This window comes from Leptidea sinapis, chromosome 26 (genome assembly GCF_905404315.1).
Source record: "Leptidea sinapis chromosome 26, ilLepSina1.1, whole genome shotgun sequence".
NCBI classification, from domain to species: Eukaryota; Metazoa; Arthropoda; class Insecta; order Lepidoptera; family Pieridae; genus Leptidea; species Leptidea sinapis.
The window spans coordinates 5938963-5953739 of NC_066290.1; the positions used below are offsets into that span (position 1 = coordinate 5938963).

The 14777-nt window shown below is 38.0% G+C and overlaps 1 protein-coding gene across 1 annotated transcript in view; it reads right to left on the minus strand.

Moving 5' to 3' along the window:
- Positions 1 to 14698, minus strand: part of LOC126972562 (uncharacterized) — a 166355-nt gene extending 151657 nt beyond the window's left edge. The window contains exon 1 of the mRNA XM_050819414.1: positions 10910 to 14698. Within this exon, the coding sequence (XP_050675371.1) occupies positions 13157 to 14059 (903 nt within the window). The 5' untranslated portion in view covers positions 14060 to 14698 and the 3' untranslated portion in view covers positions 10910 to 13156. The remainder of the gene's footprint in view (positions 1 to 10909) is intronic.
- Between the last annotated feature and the right edge of the window lie 79 nt (positions 14699 to 14777).

The following is a 14777-nucleotide window of genomic DNA, read 5'->3' on the forward strand; positions in this document are numbered from 1 at the left end:
GGGAGAATCATTTTGAAAATAGAACAGATCCGGGAGTATATAAGCCGTAATAAGTGTTGGCCTACGGCAGTTATAGTTCAGACTCAAAAGTGAAAAGGGAAAAGAAGGAAGAGAAGAAGAAGTGGTAAAAAGTAGAAAGTGATATTAAGAAGATAGAAGGCTACTAGTGTTCGGTGCGGTGTGATCTACTGAAGGCACCGCCATCGACAAGACGAACAGCGGCAGACAGGCGAAGTGCAAGTTTTAAAAGTGAACGAAATAAAGACTCGTTCCTTTAAACGGAGTTATTATTTCCAATTCCTGACCCACTCTCGTGTCAATATGTAAACAAATGGACACGACTTGAATAAATATTTTATGCGTTAAAATGTATTAATGTATTTTTGAATGTATATTTTTAAAGTGATAAACCTAAATTTGGAATTAATTACACAAATAATATTTGAAAACAAAATTTATAAGCGATGCGGGACTCGAACCCGCGACCTTTCGTACCTAGCGTTAACAAAGATGCGTCACTCGAACGGTTGGATCAGTTGGAAGAGCGCTCGCACGAAACACGAGAGACATCTCAAGTCAATTTCCTAATAGACAAATATTGGGGTTAAGCAGGTTATCAACTGTAAAGTAGATCCTGTAGATGAAGCCACAACCTGAGAGTTGAACAAGACACACAAGATTTGTCAACGATACGTCACTTTAACTCGAGAGGTCGCGGGTTCGAGTCCCGCATCATTCATAAATTTCTTTTCAGATTTTAATTGTGTAATAATTTTCCAAGATTTTATGCATAGATTCTATTACGTTAGCAAATAAATAGTCCATAATAAACGTAAAATAAGTCGGTAAGAGCGCGTCTAATACAGAAGTCAGGGGTACTCAACGACTCGTGATTTTTACCGGAAGTAGAAACCATTTACACATTTAATTAAATTCTCACTGTTTTAATTTGAGTCGGTTCTCCGCAAATTACGTGGTTATTAAAACTACGGAGCGGTCTGTTCGAGTGCTACCTCCTGCAGCTACGTTTTTTATTCTTAAATTATCATGAATAACTTACGAAATATTTACCTATCTACCTTTTTGTTATTCCGATTAACGAATAAATAATAACTGCGAAAAATGTGTACTTCTAAGTAAATTTTCTTTTACATGCAGATATATATATACGTTTAAATATACCGTTGGTGATTTGACTTTGGTAGTCTTGTGCTGTTGAAATAATACTGGCGTAATGTAATTTATTTGCCTCAAATTAATATATCATTCCCATCATGTTGGTGTGTGCCAGTCTTCCGCAGTGCGGTTTTCAAGGAACTTTCTTCCACCTTTAACCAAGCTGTGGAATGAGCTTCCTTGTGCGGTGTTTCCAGGACGATACGACATGGATACCTTCAAAAAAGTGCGTACACCGTTCTAGAAGACCGATGACGCTCCTGTGATTCCTCTGGTGTTGCAAGAGAATGTGGGCGGCGGTGATCACTTATCATCAGGTTACCCGTACGCTCCTTTATCCTCCTTTTCCATAAAAATAACATTTTATACATACGTACGTATTCCGTTCCCTGCTTGTTGTAAAATAGTTGTATATATTTTAGGTTCGTTAGCGTCGATGTACAAATATTTTCACAAGTGTTCGTATCTGCGTCGATTCAATGTTAGCGTAGAAATACACGCGGAATTGAAGCCTTTGTGTTCATCTTTAAAATAACTGCCGAGTTATAATATCATCAAAGTAACGCGTGAAGTGCAACATATTTTTTTAACGCTAAACGAGAAATAGTTTCAACTGAGTTAAGTGATACACCAGATTTTAATCGAACCCAATACTCTGACTAGAAAAAGAAAGACTTGCTTTTTGCTCAGTAATTTCACGACGCTCTTAATTAAATACGTCTACTTGTATGCTAGGCTTAAGTTACAGAATAAATGACGTTTCTTTTCTTTCTTTAATTTATTATTGTATTCACTTAACATACGTTAACACTATTTCACTAACATTTATGTAAAAATTGTTATGTGTTGTCTGTTATCAATTACCATCAGCTGAACCTTTTGCTTCCCTTATTTAAAAAAAACACACACTTTCTAGCGTTTGCGAGCTATATGAATATTCCTTGGAACAAACAATACTCGAATTACATTATACATAACTGGAACATTATTCAAACGGTTTCGTGGTTTTCAGTGAACGATCTAGCAAATGAGTTTTTAAGTAAAAATAAATCTTCCGCGCGCCGATCTGTGAAAGGTTTCATTATTGTCAGTTCGTAACAGTCGAGACTACGAATTCTGAAGGCGGTAAATGAAGAAGTCGACAATGACCTTCTTGAACTATAAAGCTGTAATAATTTTTAGATTACGTTGGCACTCTTATTTACCCTACCTACATTATATAGGTAGTTACGTATTAAAAAGGTAAGAATACTTATTTTTTTTCCAATTAATTACTTTAAGACATGACTTATATCTAAAAAAAGGAAATCAGGGCTATCGTGACCGTGGTTGGTCACTGATTTTATTTTATAATTATTTGGAAAGTTAAGTATACAATGATAACTTATTAAAACATTAAAATAATTGATGGTTACTTAAAAGTTTCCACATATTGTATACATAAAACTATTGTTAGGATGTAATATTACGCTTTAACTAATAATACTAACTTAAGTACAAGATTTTTAATCTGGAAGAACTTATAAGTTAACGTCTTTTTAGTTTGGTGCTAGATGTAGAAAATATATTATCTAGGTCTACTTCATTTAATAAGTCGCTGTAACTTGATTACATTATTATTTTCCACCTGTTCAATTTATTATTAATTTGCGCAATTTTATCCCGCCATGATGGCAAGCGGCCTGCTGCAATGACGACCCTGGTGGCTTGGGCACGGGGAAGGGTGCTGGTGTGGGACGCGACTTCCGACGACTCTCTGGCTCTTTCTCATGTCCAAGTTACGTCAGTTGGTGCTGGGGCTGCTTTTTCGACTCGGAAGACAAATATGTTGTTTTCAGTGAGCCTTATATCTTTGTGCCGTTTGGTGTCGAGACAATTGGCCCGTGGAGCCCAGAGGCGCGGAGAATATACAAAGTACTATCTACGCGCCTTAATACTGGCAACCCAAGCGCTGGCAGCTATTTCGGCCAACGGATCGGCCTAGCTATCCAACGTGGAAATGCTGCTAGTATTCTTGGTACACTTCCCCGTAATAACAGTTTTAATTTAATATAATCATAGTATTGTAAATGTAGTTATAATATTTGTTTTATTTGAATAAATATTATGTATATAATTCAGGCATGTGATCGTTTGAAGTAACTTGCTTTCAGATTGCGGGTCCGATAACCGAGGGAACACTTCGATATTATATTATAAGATATAAGATTTTGAGAATATCTATTAAAAGAATCTCTACTATCTATTGAAAGTTCTGAAGGATCTCTTCTATTTATTCAAAGATCTTTTCTGTACGCTTTAAGGTACTTTTATGTATCTAAAAGACATTTTCTATCTATCGGTTCCACTAGGGTTATTGGAATACATCACCCAGAAATTTGGAAATTTAGATCTCAAACAAAATAAGAAACGAAAAAAATGCAATTTGAATATGGAACAATACAAATGGTAATCGAAACATTTAAAATTTGTTCCTAAATATGTTTCTGAATATCTTTAATCATAAACTTATTATTAATTTCGATTCTGCCGATAAGATGTGTCAATACCAGCGTGGCGATTAGTGAGAAGGTCATTATCGTCAATTTGTGAAGATAATTACAGTTCAGAAGGCGGGAAATAACTTTGTCATTCAACAATGGCCGTGATAAATACATTTTAAAGTTTTATCGGATGTAATTTTGCAATTTTATTGAGAAAGACGTATCTGTCATGCACACTAAAGTAATAAACCTGGACTGTTATCATGCTACGTGTGCAGCCTGCCTCAGCAACTTTATTTTTTTAATAGAAAAAGGAGGACCAACGAGCGTACGAGTTACGTGGTTTTAAGGGATCATCGCCGGCCACAATCTCTTCCAACACCAGAGGAATCACAGGAGCGTTGCCGGCCTTTAAGAAAGGTGTACGCGCTTTTTTTGAAGGTACCCATGTCGTATTGTCCCGGAAACACCGCACTAGGAAGCTCATTCCACAGTTTTGTAGTACGTGGATGAATGCTCCTTGAAAAGCGCACTGTGGAGGACCGCTACACATCCAGATGGTGGGGATGATATCCTAATTTGTGGCTTGTCGTGCGAAGGTGGAATTCGGCGCCAGAAATCAGGTGAAACAGCTCTTCGGAACACTCACCGTGATAAATGCGGTAGAAGACACACAATGAAGCGACGTCTCTACGCAACGCCATGTGATCCAGCCGTTCAAGGAGCGATGGGTTCCCGACAATTCGAGCTGCTCTGCGTTGCATGCGGTCAAAAGGATTGAGCTGAGTACGCCAGACCAGAGATGACAGCAATACTCCATATGTGGCCGGAACTGCGCTTTATAGAATGTGGGCCGGCTTGAAATATAGCCGTGCTCTATTAATGACGTCCAGCTTCTTCGAAGCCAATTGGCTTTGCCCTCCAGATGACCACGGACTTGAACATATTCATGACTAGCATTGATTCACGCAGGTTTAGCGACACGAAGTATAAATGTCCACATCGTATCTACGAACGAAAGTTTCTGTTTGTGGCTACTTGTCGACATTTAATCTAGATACACGTAAACTTCTATGACTTGATATTTTATACGTAATTTAACTTAATTAATTTATATAAGGGCTTATATATTGCTTAACATTGAAATCAAACGAACTTACACGCGGTAATATCAATGTTTTATTTATCAGCTCAACTTGTATCTATTCCATTACGTATTCTCTCAGGATAGATCTCCCGGACAAAGTTAACTGGCATCTTGTTCGGCCAACTCCACGATTTTAAAACTCAAAGTTAACTTACAATTTACAGAAGTTGAGAAGTTTTTCTTTAAGATAGCTCGTTGCGCCGATAGATTCTTTTAACTCTAAGGAAAAGTTAATAGTTTATTCTTGCAAAAATATAAACTGAATTTGTAATGTAATTGTAAAGTTAATTGTTTACTCAACAAACCAGTTCTTTGTTTATTTCTGTTTTGTCGAATCACGGCAAGTATTGCTACGCCGAATATGGCACCCATATATCCAGAATGGGTTCACTTCTTTCTACATATGTATAAAATTTTATTTAAAAACAAGTTAAACTTGTATAGACCTAGAATGTTAACTGATATTGCTTTTGAAAGTCCAAGTTGGATTCATTAAAAATATTATGTAAAAATATATATTAATGCATGAAATATCTCGCTAACTAAACGCTAATTATGTATTGTTTCTAGAACAGTCTTGTACAAATGTAAGGCAACTCATAATGTAACTGCTACCTATAAAATATTTATAAAAATAGCAGTAACTTACACAATTCCTGTTATATCCTAGATGTGGATCCTCAACCAAACTATGGAATGAGCTTTCTTGCGCGGTGTTTTCAGAACGATATGACATGGATACCTTCAAAAAAGGTGCCACTGCCATAAAGGCCGGCATTGCTCCTATAATTCTATGTTATGATATTATTTCTTAAATTAATTAATGCCCTGCGGATGATTTCATTAATGCTGACGTGACGACTGATACGGAGTGCCGATTTTAGGCAAGATAAATTAATAATGAGTATATACAATTGTTGTTACGATTTTTTTGGACCATAAAAAATTAAGACCTTTCCTTTACCTTTACTAGGAAATATTTATTAATAGGAAAACAGAGGGTAAGTAAACTGCTGGAAGCAGAAATAAAACAGTTATGTTAGTGTGTGTGGATTGATGTTCTTACTGTCCTCTATAGCTGTTGTAGTTTTATTATTAATTTACATTTATTTTTTAACTTACTCGTGTAAGGCATTGAGAATTTTTGTTTTTTAAATAATTACATATTATATTGTTATTTAAATAATTTATAAAACTATTAGCTGAGCCGACAGACGTTGTTCTGTTTATGATAAAACTCTTGCGAGTATTTGGTAAAGTACGTTCTTAGCTGGCCTCTACTCGGCGAAAGGAATAGTCCTACCAAATTTTAAGAGCAATGGTTCCAGAGGTATCCTGATGAGTCGATATATAGGTGGAAATCTTCACCAAGACTGCTTAGACAATACAATGAGATAAATAGAAAAATAGAGAACTTAGATATATTCTCCAATAGTCCACAGGAATTTAAACGTAACCTACGAAAACATCTCAATTAACAAAAACCAACGGGTTTTTATCTTTTATTCCTTTTTTAATCTAATAATTGAATTTTAATATAACTAAAAGTCCATAATCAACTTTAAAGTTGATTATGAATAGTATTATCAGTGAAGAAATACTTTTTTCATACGAGGGTTGGTCCCTCGGGCAAGTGGCTTATCTAATGGAACGTAAAAACAAGCCGTTCACGGACATCAAATAACACGATAGACATTCACATTTTTTTATTCCACATAACACAAACATTTATCAAAATAAAATAAAAACAAATGAAATTAAAAGAAACTAATTATAAGTGAATAAAATCATACGAGTGATGCGAAAATGGTTACGGCTCCTGAGGCGATACCTCCTGAGTTACTGCAGTTGGTGCTACAGCACTGGTTTTCAGCGAAGTCCATTGAGACACGTTGCCGGCCTTCACAGAATTAATTATATGCTTGACATTTGAATGTCCCTAAGTGGTATCAGTTCGATTATCAACCGGCAGATTATGTCACAAAATCGCTGTCCCAGGCAAAAAGTTTCTAGTAAAATGCTCTGAAATACCAGTCACGTAACACAGTTGACGTAATGTCTGGTGTTGAAAATAGCCTGCTGGTTGCTGCAGTACCTGAACAACCACTGAACAATCCCCGTGATATATGCGGTAGAAGATGCAGAGACATCTCACATCTCTACGAAAAGCAGAAGAATCAAGCCAATCGGAGATGACTTGTTCGTCGATGATTCGAGTCGATCTTCGTTGTATAGTAAATGGAAGAAGCTGGTGCTGGAGAGCGCCCAAAGATCAGAATATGATTATGAATGCACTGCAAGAAACATAACTTTGATACCTATTATTTATTACCTTATACCTTACTGAGTACACCAAGCTTCTCAAAGGCCGATTTGGCTTGTCTTCCTAGTTGCCATGGATAAGAACTTTAGACGCTTTATCGAAGTGAAGTTAACATACAAAGGCTGCGGCAGTTAGGGGAGCGTTCTTAAATCAGAAGATAAGACATAGGGATTCTTTTGGAGTAAACGCATATATTTAATTCATAAATGATAAATCAGTCTACTGGTATTAAAATAAGGCTTGAAAGCAGAAAATAAACCGCTAATATGTGGTGGGCCTCATCGACAAGCGTTAATTTGAAAGAAATAATATTGAATATTCGCAACCGATGCGGCGGGTTTTGTGGAGGCTGTGGAGTCGCGCCCGACCCCATCAGGTCCATTATACGCCCAGTACTCTATTCGCCGGAAACTGTTCAATAAAATACCAATACTGACCGACTAGGATACATGGATACAGGGTGGATATTTTTAACGCCATCTACAGAGAAAGTTACCCTTAATACTGAAGATGGAAACATTTTCTCAAAGGAAACATTCCTTTGTTTTTAGTAGGAAACAAAACTGTATAAAAAAATGATAATTCTTTTGCTACTCAGAGAATTGAACTAACTAACACTTAATATTTTTATGGCATCAATCTAAAGAGATAATAATAAGGATCAACACTCTCGAAACGAAAACCGTAAATATAAACAAAGGATGATAAAAAACTTTTACATAAGGTTCTTTATGATTTCTTATGTAATTAATTAAAATTATCTCTGATTTAATTTGTTGATTAAAATTATAAAGTACTAGTTATTCTGATGTATATATCGGTATAAAACACAATTGATTCTTAACTAAATCCAATGTGAAAAAAGCTTTCAGAGCGAATTTTGCTGAAATAATTATTTTCATAAAACTTTGATAACTTTCATTACATTACAGAATCTAAAAGACAGGTTTTAAAAGGGTTTAATGATATTATTAAATGTAAATTTTATAATTTAATTAACCACTTTTTCTCGTTTGCATTTCAGCAATACAGTCAATTCACTATATATATATTTATCACCGCCAATAGGGAAACAAAATAATATCTCTATATATTTGTATACAGCTGCAGAATACAGTTAAGGTGAGGTTTTCCCAATACATTAGGTAAAAATTGCGCGAACGTTAGATTCGATAGGTACGCATAGGCGGCCATCTTGGATTTAAAAAATGATCACAAAATCGTTCTCTGCACCCTCGAGAACCTCGGACACGATATCCATATTGCTGAAATCATAATTTTGTGCGGCGGTCATCTTGCATTTATCTAACTTCCCTAAAGTACATATATACAAAAATCTCGCGTGGCATAATATTCAAAATAATATTACGTAAATTTTATTTTAGTACTTTCCGACTTACATTTACCTATATATTTCAACAAATACGCTATCGCATCATCATTATTTTTTTACTATGATTCCCGCTTTGTACTTGTTTGCTAAAATCTTACGTAATGTGAGCCCGAGAGACACGAACACAGTACCTTCCTTGACAGTGGTCACGGGCGTAGTGGCTTGAGCGAGCATACAACTTTTTTTGGTTAATTACGAAAAAAATTAATATAAAATAATTCACATAGCGTATTGATAAATCACACAGTGAAAACTTATAAATACTAATAAACTATCGAATAAAATAAGTTTTGTGTTTATAGCTATCATAGTTTTATGATAATATAAACAATTCAAATAAAAAAGACTATTTTTTCGTAATCGTGTTTTCGAAACAGCGATAATTTAGATAAAGAAATGAAGATAAACATGTCAAAAAATTGGAACCGTAGTATTTGTAGAAGTATTTTAAGTAGATTTTTAAAAATGTTACTTTTTAGGTCTATAGCGCCTTAAAAACCCGACCTCTGTCCAACAGTATTAGTAGTATCTAGTATATTAGAAATTATATCAAAAAGAATTCTAAAGGAATCAATTTTGAGATAATAAATACCTTAGTATGCCTTTTAACACATGTCAATTTGTAAAATTTTAATTAAAAACAAATGAAAATTTTTTAACCAGAAAGTTTCAAATCGCTGAACTCCCAACCAATTTTCCCGAGTAGTCAAGTCTGGTAGGAATATTCCTTTCGCCGAGTAAAGGTCAGCTAAGAACAGAAAAACACATTTACAATATTACACGCGTTTTAATCCTTTAAAAGTGTTTTATTTAAATAAGAACGGATTTTACGAAATTCCACCCGCAAGACTTTGTTTATTATGTTTAGAAAACGTCTGTCGGGTCAGCTAGTATTATATTTATGGTCGTTGGGTGGCTATCAGTAGTGATATGGTGGTATTGATGGCGATTTAATAAAACTAATTCAATTCTAACACTATGACAGTTTAATATACTTTAACAATTCACACACACATTAAGTAGACTGATACACATGAAGTTAAACCATTACAATATAGAAAGAAGGAGAAAACACAGTAATTAGAGGTACAGATATTACGACACGACAGTTGCAAAGTAGGTAAATCTTATAGACAAGCGACACGGGCTTCGCGGAGAATGATCAAGACACGACTGCTGAACCGGCGCGGGCGCGGGTCGTTGAACGATATTCGTTCTGCGCAGGCGCAATATTCACCGGTTACAAGCGGTGGATTTCCACTGCACAATACTGAATATTTTATGTGGGATTATTGTTAATATTAATCTGTATGTTTGTGTATAAGTGTGTTTTAATTAATATAGTTAAGTGTAAATATTAATATTGTAGTTATTGTAGTGTAAGACAATATATATTATAGATAATAATAAATAGTAAATAGATAGTAATAACAGTTATGTGTTGTGTAAATGTATGTAGGTATAGTGTACGTGTTACTGTATGTATCGGCCACATCACTCCCCCCCAGAGACCGTCACTACGGGCGATAATAATCTGGAAATCGGACTGTGCGGCCTGAACGAGTCCTTTTGATGTCACCCTGAGCTGGGGCACTCTGCTCTATAGGGTCAGGGTGAAGTACAGGGCTAGGTTGGTGGTTGTTGATAGGAGTGGGAATAGGAAGAGGTTCGTTAGAGGGGTTCATCAGTATATAGGCCGGTTTGAGTCGGTCTATGGATACCGTAACGCTCTTCCCTTTGACTTGTATTTTATAGGTCTTTTCACCCCGTTCCAGAACTTCATAAGGCCCGGTGTAAGGCGGCTGTAAAGCACCACGTACTGTGTCGTCTCTTAAAAATACATGACTACACGAAATAAGGTCTTTGTAGACGAAAATTTTGTCTTTACAGTGACGAGAAGCTGGAATCGGTGTTAACTTTGCTGTAAATTGGCGAAGACGAGAGGTGAAATCCGAAATATCCGTGCTGTTAAAAGAACCAGCCTGGAAAAATTCTCCAGGAAGGCGTAGTGGCTCACCATACACTAGTTCGGCAGAAGATGACTTAAGATCGTCTTTGAATGCACTCCTTATCCCAAGCAGGACTAAGGGTAATGTGTCTACCCAATTACAATCCGCGTGACACATTATAGCTGCTTTGAGTTGGCGGTGGAATCTTTCGACTAGCCCGTTATAGGCTGGGTGATACGCGGTTGTTCTGCGATGCTTGAATCCGATCATTTTTCCAAGATATTGGAAAAGTGACGATTCAAACTGTCGACCACGATCAGTGACAATATCAGTAGGACATCCAAACCTGGATATCCACGATATTAATGCCTTCCCAACCGTTTCAGCGGTAATATCCACCATAGGTGTTACTTCCGGCCAGCAAGTGAAACGATCCACCGCTGTTAGGCAGTACCGATACCCCTGTGAAATGGGCAGAGGGCCTATGATGTCGACATGCACAAAAGCAAATCGAGCGCAGGGAAGATCAAAATTGCCCAATGGAGAAGTAACGTGGCGATGCACCTTTGCCCGTTGACATGGCACACATTGACGAGACCATTCACGACAGTCTTTGCGTACTCCAGGCCAAACGAATCGCTCGGAAACAAGTTTAGCCGTTGCGATAGCGCCTGGATGGCTGAGACTATGAAGACTATCGAAAATTTGTCTCCGCAAGTCTTTAGTGACAAAGGGCCTAGGCGTTGTGGTGCTGATGTCACAATAAATCTCCATGTGAGAGTTTGGAAGCTTCAACTTTTTCAGACGAAGTGAAGAATCTTTTAAAAGTTGAGTCAATTCCACGTCTGACTCTTGCGATGAGGCCAAAACATTTAAATCTACTGGCATCTGTAGTTCTTCGACACGCGACAGTGGGTCAGCGACGACATTGTCTTTACCTGATATGTGTCTGATATCGGTCATGAACTGTGAGATGTAATCGAGGTGACGATATTGCCTTGGTGAGCAGTTAGCTTTCCTTTCATTGAAAGCGTAACTGAGCGGCTTATGGTCAGTAAACACTGTGAAATGCCTTGCCTCTAGCATATGACGAAAGTATTTAATGCTGTCATATATAGCTAATAGCTCCCGGTCATATGGCGAGTACTTTTGTTGAGAAGGACTCAGCTTTCTCGAAAAGAATGCGAGAGGTTCCCATATGTCATTTTTGTATTGTTGCAACACTGCACCCATCGCCAGGTCGGAAGCATCTGTTACTAGAGCAAGATCCGCCTGACAGTCGGGGTGCGCTAGCAATGCTGCATTGGCCAGACTTTGCTTGCACTCATTGAAAGCTAATAGAGCTTCTCCTGTAATGTCGACAGAATGCGAATTTTTGACGTTGCCAGTAAGTAAAGCGTTTAAAGGGGCTTGTATGGCAGCTGACTTGGGTAAAAATCTTCTATAGAAGTTGAGCATCCCTAAAAATCGCCTGAGTTGTCTGACTGTCGCAGGTATGGGGAAGTCTATTATAGCCTGAACCTTAGAATCTAATGGCTTAATGCCAGATGCAGATATTCGATAACCTAAAAACGTTACCTCTGGTGCACCGAAGACGCATTTTGACGTGTTGACGAGGACGCCGTATTCCTTCATGCGGTTGAAAAGCTGATGAAGGTGGGCTTCGTGCTCGGCTTCGCTCCTTGAAAAGACTAAGTAATCATCAAGGAAACAGTAGCAAAAGTCGAGGCCTCTCGTCATTTCATCAACAAACCTTTGGAAAGTTTGACCAGCATTCCTTAGACCAAAGGTCATAAAGGGAAATTCATACAAGCCAAAGGGAGTAGTGATCGCGGTTTTCGGTATATCCTCCTTAAAAACGGGAATCTGATTATAGGCCTTCATTTAGTCAATTGTCGAGAAGACAGTACATCCAGAAATAGCGTGGGTGAAGTCATGGATGTGCTTAATAGGATAACGGTCAGGTATGGTCCGTGAATTAAGCATCCTATAATCACCACAAGGTCGCCAGCCGTTTTCCTTCTTGGGTGCAAGGTGTAAGGGAGAAGACCAGGGACTATCAGAGGGACGCGCTGTATGTACCATTGCTAAGCATGAGTTCAAACTCCTGCTTGGCGATTTTAAGTTTATCCGGTGCCAGTCTGCGAGGGGTACATGAAATAGGAGGGCCGGGTGTGGTCCTAATGTGGTGTACCGTATTGTGCTTTGGAGACGCAGGCGTACCTGCGGGACGTGTGATTTCCGGATCCTTACTCAAAATAGCGTGAAAGCGCGTGTCGCCTGTTGGAACTTTAACAGAAAACACATTATTATTAGCAATACAAGCTTTTGCTGACAAGGTTGTAGTATTGTCTAATAAGCGTTGATGTCGGCAATCTACTATTAAATTATAAAAACCAAGAAAATCAACGCCTATAATTGGCTTGGTTACATTAGCTACAATAAATCTCCACGGAAAATTGCGCCGTAAGTCTAGATTTAAGTTGAGCTCAATAAAACCAAATGTATCTATAACAGACCCGTTGGCCGCGGTGAGCTCGAAGTTACTTTTGGCTCGACGTTCACGAAGCGCAGAGAGAGGGTAGACACAAAGATCACTGCCGGTGTCCACCAGAAACTGGACATTCATATTGCGGTCGGTGATGAAGAGGCGACCCTTATAAGATGGACAGTCGTTTGTCGCCACTACCGACTGCCGGCGGCGTTTCCCGCCTTGTTGTAGTCGCATGGTTTCAGGCACTTATGCGCCTGTGCTCCGAACTTGCTATGGTACCAGCACACAGGGAACTTGCGATAGCTGGATTCTGACCGGTTCCGGTGTCGCGATGATGAGCGGCGACGGTCACGTGGTCTCGAGCGGTCCATAGAATAGCAAGAAGTCTTAGTGTGCTCTTCCAGCTTAAGAGTCAGGTGCTGAACCATCTTCTTTAACTCCGCAATCTCATCTGACTGGTTCGATGTATATGCCCTGCTTGAGGAAGCAGCGGCGACGTTACATGGTGACGTGAGCTCATGGATACGGTCTGCCAGGTCTGCCAGCTGCTCCAGAGATTGGGTTTGTTGTGACGCCAGTACTGTTTGGATATTGTGCGGGAGTCGGTTGGACCACATGGATTTGAGAAAGTCATCAGGTACAGAAGGGCCAGCCAAGTCTTGCAAATGTCGCAGAAATTGTGAAGGTTTTCTATCACCGAGCTCCTCGTGCGTCAACAATTGCTTAACCTTTTTCTCGTGCGAAGCGGATAAGCGCTTAATAAGCTCTGTCTTAATCTTGTCGTACTTATTGTTAGGTGGAGGGTTAATAATTACATCCTTCACATGTTTTGCAAACTGCACGTCTAAATTATTTGTCACATTATAAAATTTTGTGACGTCATCAGTAATAAAGTGGCTTAGAAACTGACCTTCTAGAAGTGCAAACCATAATTCCGGATCCTCGGGTGAAAACAGGGGAACTTTAATTTTTATAATCTGCATTCCTTTATTTTCACGCTCAGTGGAAACGCGCACTCGTCGAGTTCGTCGCGTTGTCACGTTGTCGTCCTTACGCGAACCAACATCTGTTACAGATTCACTGCTATCACTCATAATCGTACCTGTATTATCTGGTATACTCGTGTTCTTCAGGGGTCACCAGTTATGGTCGTTGGGTGGCTATCAGTAGTGATATGGTGGTATTGATGGCGATTTAATAAAACTAATTCAATTCTAACACTATGACAGTTTAATATACTTTAACAATTCACACACACATTAAGTAGACTGATACACATGAAGTTAAACCATTACAATATAGAAAGAAGGAGAAAACACAGTAATTAGAGGTACAGATATTACGACACGACAGTTGCAAAGTAGGTAAATCTTATAGACAAGCGACACGGGCTTCGCGGAGAATGATCAAGACACGACTGCTGAACCGGCGCGGGCGCGGGTCGTTGAACGATATTCGTTCTGCGCAGGCGCAATATTCACCGGTTACAAGCGGTGGATTTCCACTGCACAATACTGAATATTTTATGTGGGATTATTGTTAATATTAATCTGTATGTTTGTGTATAAGTGTGTTTTAATTAATATAGTTAAGTGTAAATATTAATATTGTAGTTATTGTAGTGTAAGACAATATATATTATAGATAATAATAAATAGTAAATAGATAGTAATAACAGTTATGTGTTGTGTAAATGTATGTAGGTATAGTGTACGTGTTACTGTATGTATCGGCCACATATTATATAAAGAAATCATTTTTTATCAAAGAAACATAATTTAGGACTCTTATATTGGAGGATGGAGGATTTTT